General features: G+C 40.2%; 1 protein-coding gene across 1 annotated transcript; it reads right to left on the reverse strand.

Annotated features, from left to right (window-relative positions):
* Positions 1–5,656: 5,656 nt before the first annotated feature.
* LOC111694639 (zinc finger protein 225-like) lies at positions 5,657–9,448 on the reverse strand (the record flags this gene model as incomplete). Its single annotated transcript, XM_023463547.1, has 4 exons — positions 9,142–9,448; positions 8,956–9,070; positions 8,100–8,885; positions 5,657–5,692 (listed from the first exon to the last, which is right to left on the reverse strand). Coding segments are annotated over exons 1-4 (978 nt in total), but the record flags the coding sequence as incomplete, so codon positions are not given.
* Positions 9,449–10,131: the final 683 nt, after the last annotated feature.

Here is a 10,131-nt window from a genome sequence, read left to right on the forward strand (position 1 = left end):
AGTTTATTTTTCCCGTGATAAGAAGTAAGCTGATGTATGAATCAATTTAAAAAATTGAATTTTGTAATCTAGCGAGCTACTGTACTTGAAAACTTTTTAAAATTCGCTTGGCAACGATAAATGAAATTAAATAGCTCTGAAGCGGTCGTCTTATAAAAATGAAAAGGTCTTACGATACCACTGTGGCTTTATTTAATTTCTATATCCATTTCCTTGTGATTCCACTGGTATTCAGTGCCGCAGACAATGTTAGTCGCTCATTCTTTTCAATGTATCACTGGCGCGGGCTCGATTCAATCACGGCTAAATCGTTTCGGTGAACAAACTCGAGCCGATGTTCGCGGCGCACGACCACCGGCTGCTTATTTATACCGGCCATTCGCTACTTTGTATTGTATTATACGAGAGTTCGCCAAGCACGACTCTTTTTCGTGCTTCCATTTTCCTGAGTGGGTTAAATTTCTCCCAAAACTTGTTGCTTTCCGGCCTCGTGGCTTGCATGTATACGTACATACATACGGAATACAGATAGAGCCCCGCGATGTGGAAACTTACGGTCTCGCGAGCCGTACATGCCCGCAGTACTTTTTAATCAAGCCTAACTCCATTACAATCATTGCACGTAGAATACCTATTGTGGGTAGAATTCACGCAAGTTCTTTGTCTTGCTTTTATACCGACGACGACGCTTTATGTCCTGGGATTTAAACTCAGTTTATTAAAACTTGCGCGCGTGTCTCTGTGTGTATAATACACGTGGCCCGTTGAGAATATATTTGTCTTTCGAAAGAATTCGTATAATATATTAAGCCTAGGCTGCTGCTGCAACCCGCCGCGCGCCCGTCGACCAACTAAATCATGCTCGGGACAATTTTTGTTTCGCCGCACCGCGAATAATCCTTTTGTTTTTCTTCGAGCCTCGTGACTGGATATTTGTGTATGTATTTAACGGGAGTTCGAGGTTTGCCAATTGTTGTAGCCACAGGTTGTGCGCCCGCCGAAACTTTAAGCCGAATCGATCGCCGGTCATTCTGCTTAGCAAAACACAACATCAAAATAAACGTGCTATCGCCCTTTATTCAGGCTTGATACGATACTCGATTGAAACCGAATTTAAAATTATACTGTACGATGATTAGGTTAATTAAGTTGTACACTGAGAGAAAGACTGCCATAAATGATCAAATACTCTGCATAGTAATGTTCGCTGGAAATAATCAAAGTTGTCATATTCTGACTATGAACTTTTTGATTCTGTCAACAGATGGAGTATTGTAAACTCGCAAGTGACAAAACAAATTTCCAATTACTATAAATATGAAAATGATACAACGGACATACAGCGTATAACAACAGACATATTGCATAAATAACAATAATCTGAATAATAAAGTATTAAAATTATTCAAGATGTTATGGCCACCTTTCTCTCACTCGATTATTCCATACTTTTCTTGCACTTAGCACAAAGCGCAAAATTTCACTCGTTATATCTCGTTCGATTCCTCGAACAACATCGATTCTCTATTTTCTCTTGAATCTATCATTTTCTCACTCTAACTGCAAAGTCCTCTTTTTAGACTCTATGGCTCTCTCTAACGATATTAGAATAGAATCGAATTTTAGCCTCCACACGCTTTTCTTTTTTTTATTCTCTCTCTCTCTCTCTCTCTTTCGCCATATCAAGCCCGTACGTCTCTCTATACTTTCTTTTTTCTTCATTTCGACGGGCGCGACTATTCTTGCCTCCAAACTGCAGGCAGTAATTCTGTCGTTTTCTAAAGATACCCGGCTCAGCTTTTGCCCCGAAGCAGTGGAGCAGCGGTCTTTTTTCGCTCTCGAGAGTTTATTCTCCCTCTCCCTCTCGATCTCTCTTTCTCTCTTTCCTTTTCAACGATCTAATTTATCAGTTGTTCACTCCTTCGGCTCGCTTACGGCTGATCACAATGACAAGTTTACAATTTCCAACGATCACGCTGCCGAGAGAAGTTTCGCGTGTAGTATACAGTGTAGCGGCATTTAAAAGCTGTGGCTCGTATTACGCACGTCGCGACTGCATACAAGAATCTCCCGAGCAGCAGCAGCAGCAGCGCTCGGCGCAGACGAAACGTCGCGCAAAAAGCATCTACACGAAGGAACGGCATATAAGATTGGATTGATGTGGCAGTATACGGTGTGTCGAGTACACGCGTCGTTGTTGAGATGCATAGTACGCAGAGATATATATCTTGGCGCATCGCTCGCTCTCTTGCTCGCGCCTGGCTCAGAAGCTAATACGGCGTGCCATGCTCGCTTCTCCATCGAGTCTTCATACGTCGGCGTCGTCGTCGTGTGTACTCGACTGAGGTCTTAATTCGAATTATCAACGCGCCAAAGTGTGGCATCGTGTCGCTCCGTACCTTATATACGCATCAAAGATACATCATACGCGTACAATATATACGTAGATAGCTATATATACGTAGAATCTCTCATTAGTTTACACTCGAGCGATCACAACGTGTTACAGCAGATCGGATGCGGTATTTGTATAGTCGTATAATTTTGCCGTACACAAACGTTGAATCGGCGAAAAATACAAAGCTCGTTCGAGTCGAAGATGCGGCAGGCTACATATTATAAACGCTCGAATTTCAATTGCGTGCGAGACGAGCCAAAATGCAGGACGGCAAGTAACTCATAATACTCATATACGTGCGATGGTACGAGCTATCGCCATTAACGTGAGAACGGAAAAAGCCTCGTCTCTTTCCCTCTTCGAGTATATTTCACGCAAATTGAAAATAAATCAACGCTCGGTTGCAGCTAAATGAGCCAAAGAGTTAGGACGAGAAAAGAACGCCGGGTAGGGGGAGAGAAAGCCATACCGAGACACGATGTATACATTTCTTATGTGTATTTTTGGATTCACGGTGCGAGGGTGTAATACGTGCACTTATATACGCGCCGAGACTACTCGAGGCGCGCCAGAGCACGAACTGCGCCGATTACTCATACGCGAGCGCACGTAAAGCGACATTCCGCGAGCTTAAACGACTAGCATTTTAACCGAGATATTATCGTGAATGCGAGATTCTTGTTTCTGGAATTTCGGAATGTTGCAGTACAGCGTAGCATCAATATTTACATTTTTTTCAAATATTTTCAAATGCCACGCGTTAAAAAAAAGTACCGAGCGTTAACACGGATTAAAAGTCACGGCATTCAGCGCTGATCGATCAAACGCGTAACCAAAAAAGCGTCTCTATTTTGATTTTTCACGAAACACACACACGCATACGTGTAGCCAGAGAGAGAGAGAGCTACGAGCACTCAAGGAAATTAACAATGACAAATGGAAAGTTACCTTTTAGCGCGTGTACATTCGCGCGCGAGAATACGTTTGAGTACGCGCGGTGGTGTACGTTGCAAATTTCAGCGAATGTACACGCGAAGATGGTTTATTACATTTGCAATTTACAATATTTGCGTAGCAGCAACTAGCGCGCGTATCGTACCGTTGCCGCGGCGCAAAAAGCAACCCCGTGCATGGCTCGTAAACACCCGTATCTATCCTAAAAGTGCGTGTATACATGTACACACTGATATGCGTTGACGCGCGACCCTTCCATCAACTGCACTATACCGCTATAATATATGACGGGGTACACTAGTAACAGCAGTAGCAGCAGCAGCCGCATCAGCTTCTCGCGCGACATGAGAAATGAGCCGATGTGCTCGCGTGACATTTTTCTTACGCTCTCGCGCATTGCTCAACTACTCTTGCCGGCGCGCAAAGTGGCCGATAATAATGCAACATGTTGAAATCACGTTTCGCAGATTTCGCATAAAATACGTGAGAGGATTTGTTATATGCACGGCGATCCACTCGCGCAAGCAAGAGGCATTGTAGCTGCTGCTAGTCTTATAATATAGAGTATGTGGAGGAGAGAAACCAACCGCGACCTTTATTAAAAGCATGCGACAGTTTCTGCAAGCCCAACTTTTGATGCTCTGCTGGGTGAATAATAATAAGCAGTATACGCAACATCGAGATCCTGTATGCGTGATATGCGTGTATGCGCGTGCGATATTCTTCTGGAAGCTATCTCGAGTTATATGTGTGTACTTATGGATCCGTCGTCGAATGTGCCAACCCCCGTCCATATATACATACGTATTATATATCTCTACGCAACGCGCGCGCGGGGCAACATATTGCCGAGAGGGTAAAAACTTTTCTTTACGCGCCTCCGTGATTTATGACAGAGGCTCGAGAATGAAAAATTGTGGGATTAAACAATTTTTTTTTTGCTCCCTGCGCCTCTTCTGTGGCACGCACCGGCATTGCGAAATAATTCGTAGCTGCCGACTCTCTCTGCTACTTCTTTCTCCATTTCTCTTCGCTTCGATGCTTTTGTTGCGGAAAATTGTCAAACAAAACACACAGAAGGCAAATATCGTATTCGATGTGGACTACAGCGGTGATGCGGCGGGGGTGTACATTAGGGACTCTTGACAGTATAAGAGTAGCGATGCGGCGGCGGCACCCAAAGTCGCATACGCTGCTCCTCCTGCCTCCAGAAGGTATTAGATACTTCATAATCCGTAAGTCGCGACTCGAGCCAGGTTTATGCGACGAAAACAAGAATGAAAATGTATTTACCGAGGATAGTCCAACGAGCATCGAGCAGAGAGAAAGAGAGAGAGAGATACGCGCGTATGCCAACAACAGTGCCTAATCCTGGGGATTTTTCCGCAGCTCTCGAAATCCCAAGACAGCAAAAGTCGCCGGTCGTGATTCAAAGCTGTAATATACACTCAATCCATCACGATCCTGAGCTTCATAAGCCTGCACAATCTTGAGTTCGGTACAACGACAAAAATAACAACAGTAGCGGCAACAGCAGCAGCCAAAAATGAAACCAAAATATAATGACACTTAAATTACATGCCCCCTTCCTTTTTCTTGTAAAATTAAATTGGCCGAAATTAAGTGTCTCGAGTACGTATAATACGCCCGCGCGCAGCAAGTATATGAACGTGGCAGCGCGAACTACAATAAGATAAAGGCGAGTGTTATATATGAATCCGACGCACTCGTTCGAACAAAGCAAGAGAATATACGTATATAAACCGCGGCCGCAGAAGGTAGTAGCGAGTGCAAGGCGCATTGTCGCGCGTATATAGTATATATTCGCTCTTCAAGGAGAAGGAAGCGACTCTGCCGGATTTAGGAAGTTCGCTTCTTCGCTTGGCTGAAGCTCGTCGGAGAGCTGTGTGCTGCTGCTGCCTGCCTGCCTGCCTGCCTGCCTCTCGTCTCTCGTCTCTCTCTCTCTCTCTTCACAAGGAATTTCAGTACTCGCGAGAGCTAAAGCTGATATTTTTAACGCTCTCAGCTCTTCTTTTTTTTTCTTCTTCGAGCCTCAATGTGGCTGCACGCCTCGAGATAACAATATGCATTTTCGGATAGCAATGAGATTTAAACCGTAAAGCGTATGACTTGGTTCTTTTTTTTTCAAGGAAATTTGACGCGATTTGTGGAGAAAAATTTCGCGTTAAGAAGAACAATGAGGGAAATGTTGACGTAATATTTTTTTCGCTCAAATTAGAATAATTACCGCGCGATGACGTTTCACGTCTTGGATTTTGCAGTCTTTTTCGTCGTAATACTTACGAGTTTTTGATCGTACATCTTGGGCAAAGGACTCACCTGTAACAAAAAATGAAACGAAAATTGTAGTTAATCAAATAACTCGATGAACCTTAATAAGTGCAGAGAGTTGAATTAATAGTCTGGGGAAATCGAAACGTCAAATGAAAAGGCACTAGCTACATTCTCCCGGCGCAGGGTCGGACTAATTATTCGGAAAAAAGTGAGATATTATCAGGGCAAGATAAAAGGGTTACTGTACATTCGTTCCTTGCGCAAAAAAGAGGGCAGAAAAAGAAAGGAGAGATGCAGGAACGGCTCTGTACTTCGGAGCCAGCTTGACTGCACGGTACATCGGAATTGCGGAAAGAGGGAGCGAAAATAAATAATACCAATCGAGCCGGGTAAATAATGGCGGAGCCTTTTTTCTGTCGGCTCAAGTGTCGCTCGTCCTGCCGTGGGTGAAGCGTCGCAGAGAGAGAGAGCAAAAAAAAGTCCGTACATAGTGGACCTCTGGGACGCGTGATTCTAGCCTAATTATTTATTCCAAGAGGAATTTATCAGTGTTCGGTGCTCAAAGCGTCGCCGTGCGCTCGAGGGTGTACACGCGCTAACGCCTATATACAGCAGTGCTGGCGCATGCCATGATGCACACGCGCGCGGAAAAGAGAAATGAGAAAAATTGACGCGGGCGCAATGGGTGCTTTTGATGCCTGCGCGCCTCGTCGCGGCAGTATAGTAGTGATTGCTCTTTTTCTCCTGCGGGCCGATGTTTTTTTCGAATTTAAGCGTATTTTTACTCCTCTGCTTTCATTCGTATATGCAAAAAAGAGTTCGTAATGGCTCGGCGCGGCCCCGTGTTTGACATTACGGATGATCGAGCGATACCTCACATATGACGAATTCAATGAAGCATAGAAATCATTTTTTCAGGCTCTTTTCGCGAGTCGTTCGAATGCCGTAAAAAGTTTACGCACACACGTGTTCCAATGAAAATAAAAATAAAAGAGAAGAAGAGGAGAAAAAAGGGAACTGTCAAGATCTAAGAATTGGATTTACGAGAGAAGCCGTAATTCGTCGCTGCAGCGACAAGTTTTATTTATACCGGATCCGAGCCGAGTCGTAAATAAACAATTACACGACACACAAACACAAAGGAAAAATGCTGATTTAGCTCGTTATGTTACTGATTTTACGCGATTCCCCGGCTTTTCGGCCCCAACGTTTGTTTGCGGGGGCGGACGAGAGACAGACGCGCGTCGTAGAAAAAAGTTCCTCCTTTTTTATTTTTGTCTTTATTTTTATTTTTCATCTTTTGCATCAATCGCAGCTTTCTTCCTTTTTTTATGTTTGTTGTAACTGCGGTTGGCGCAGTGTTGACGTATTGCCACTGCGCTGAGCTGTGCAGGCCACCGAGCTCGTCAGTGCACCTCCGAGCGCCGCGACGTATCGATTTACTCATGGCGCAGTTGAAAATTTATATACATAAAGCGACAGAGTTCAAAATTGACGCTGTCAATAATTTGTTCTCTATCAAATTAGGACCACTGATGTAGGGAAATGATCGATAGATATGCTTTCGAAACTCGCTCCCGATCAGCGATCGGCAGTGACGCAGCAGCTCGGGTAAACTTTATCGAACGATTTTTTTTTTTTTTTTTAATAACAATGCAAAAAATTATTTTTTAAAATAAAGTAACGAACGATGATAAAGGAAAAAGTGCGTATTCGGGATTAGATGGGAAATGTTCATCAATCATTTGAGTGATCAGCAAAATTCAGTGAAAAAATTTACTTACTCTGTCAGCAAGCTTGTAAATTAAAAGTAAAATTAAAATGGTATAAACATTTCGTCACAGAGCAGTCAATTTTTCAAATCAAATCAATTTCCCATCAAATATTTTTGATGGTCAAAATAAAAATAAATGCAATTCAACGAAATGAGTAATTCTTCAAAAAGTGAATGAAAAAATCTTCAAAAGAAATTTTCAACAGTTGAGAATATTATTTGTGTCCTTGATAGGTAGACAATTTTTTACAATTACAGCAAAATTAATTACAAGTTAAAAACTTCATTGATATTCACAAAAATGAAAAACATTTATAAGAAAGATTTTTAAAAGTACTGGTACGATTTTAGAAGTCTTCATTGCATCCATATTTTTTAACAAATCTCACGCTCCTATGGTTGGCTCTGATCATGTACTGCATTCATGTGATAATTCAGGTGACTTTTTTGTCCAAATGATTTGTGACAAATGTTACACTCGAAAGATTTGATACGATCATGTACTGTCATTTTGTGAGTTTTTAAGTGACATTTTTTTCCAAATGATCGGTGACAAATGTCACACTCGAAGGGTTTGATTCGATTATGTACTGCTTTTATGTGAGAATTGAGGTGACCTTTTCGTCTAAATGATTTGTGACAAATATCACATTCAAAGGGTTTGCTCCGATAATGTACTTCACTTATGTGTTTCTTGAGATCACCCCGGTATCCAAATGATTTGTGACAAATGGCACACTCGAAGGGTTTGATCCGATCATGAACTGCATTTATGTGACACGGAAGTTGAGATTTTTGACCAAATGATTTCTTACAAATGTCACACTTAAAGGGTTTATTACGAAGATGTACTGCTATTATGTGCCTTTTGAGATCCTTCTGGTATCGAAATAATTTCAGACAAATTTTACATTCGTGTGGTCTAATGCTTTTGTGCATCGAAAATATAAGTGTATTTAAACTCGCTTCTTTGTTATTAGTTTTTCGACAAAAATTATCCTCATGAAATAATTTTGTTCGAGTACTTGAATTCAATATTTTCACATCCTCGGATTCGTAAAGATTTAATCGGGTCTTTTCTAGAATTCGATCATTATTTTTATAATCCAATTCTTTTTTTATTAAAATTATCTGATCTGTATCGTTACCAGTCTGAATTTGGTTTTGCATTTTTATAATACGTAAGCAATTTCGATACTCAGTTTTGCAGGTGGTTATCAGTAGAGACTTCAGTTCAAGTTTAACATCTTTGCATTCAAAATCAATGAATATATTTTCATTTATGTTATTGGTCTTATTTTCGTTTTCAATTTTTATGATAGGTTGGTAACTTTGGTACTCCGCATTGCAAATGTTTGAAGATAAAGATTCCAGTTTAAGTTTAACATCTTTGCACTCAAATTCTGTAAATATTTTTTTATCTGACTTGTCCTGTAACGCCATAACCTCATTCATGTAATTATCCTAAAATTAAAATATTGTAGCAGTTTTGAATGATAAAAAAAAAGAACATAATTTTAATCATTATACTCACTGGTGATTTATAAAATGAGGATGATTCCCAATTATTTGGTGCGCAAGAGTGGTTCGGATAAAAAACATAATTATCACCTTCATTCGGCCAAGTATTATTCGGCTCTTCCTTTACCCTGAGAATAATCAAATTTGGTGAAGAGACCGCTTAAAAAGATAACATATCACATATAAATAAAGGTTGTACCTAATTCGGTCCTCCTTGCTTTCCATGACTTGTTTAATCATATGAATTTTCACCGTAAATTTTTACGATATACACTATACAAATTTAGAGGTTATATAACCTTAAATAGCCAAAACTGTTTGATTTCATTCAAGAGCTTTTATACAGATATAATTTCGCAAACAACTTTTTCATGGGAATTAAGTCTTGGTCACCAATTGTATGCACGATACCAGGAATATTTGCGAGATGATCCTGCGATTGTGATAGCTCCTTAGCGATGCTTTGATTTTGTCGTAATAGACACAGATTATTCGCGTATACGTAATGCTCAGCATGCAGTACCCACAATTGAAAAAGCATCTAATAGGTTGTATTTACAATCGTCTCTACTGGCCACTTTACTGATTTGCCTGGAGGAAAACAAAGGACTCTCCTTTACCTAATCGGGAACAACTTCTTTGTTTTCCTCCAGACAAATCAGTAAAGTGACCCGTAGTGACGACTGTGAAAACAAACTACAAGCGAAATAATATAACGTTTGAATTGTGGTAGTTTTTTTAAAATTATGAATGTCTGAAGATGCTATATTTTGGTATGGTGACTAAAATTATTGAGAATTTTATTTTGATTCCGAGGTAGATGTACCTGCAAATACAGTGTAGTTAACAATATTATAGGATTCTGCTAATTACATATTTTTCGACTTATTTTCAGGATGGATTATGTAATCGTTTCTTGATCATATAAAATTTTATTATGGTTTTAATTTATTTATTATAATATTTTTATTATAACACTTAAAAAATTATGTAGACGAACAAAGAATCTGGTGAAATTGATCGATGCACTTATTTATTGTAAATAAAATAAAGGAACAAGTAGTATAAATAATCTTCATACAAAATTACTCAATGAATATTTGACTAGTAGAACAGTATTTTAAGAGCTTTATATTAACTAAATTCGAACAATAACGACTTGTAAAAACTAAAGTTTAGCGGTAAAGAA

Source organism: Trichogramma pretiosum, unplaced genomic scaffold, assembly GCF_000599845.2.
Source record: "Trichogramma pretiosum strain Unisexual culture from Peru unplaced genomic scaffold, Tpre_2.0 scaffold118, whole genome shotgun sequence".
NCBI lineage: Eukaryota > Metazoa > Arthropoda > Insecta > Hymenoptera > Trichogrammatidae > Trichogramma > Trichogramma pretiosum.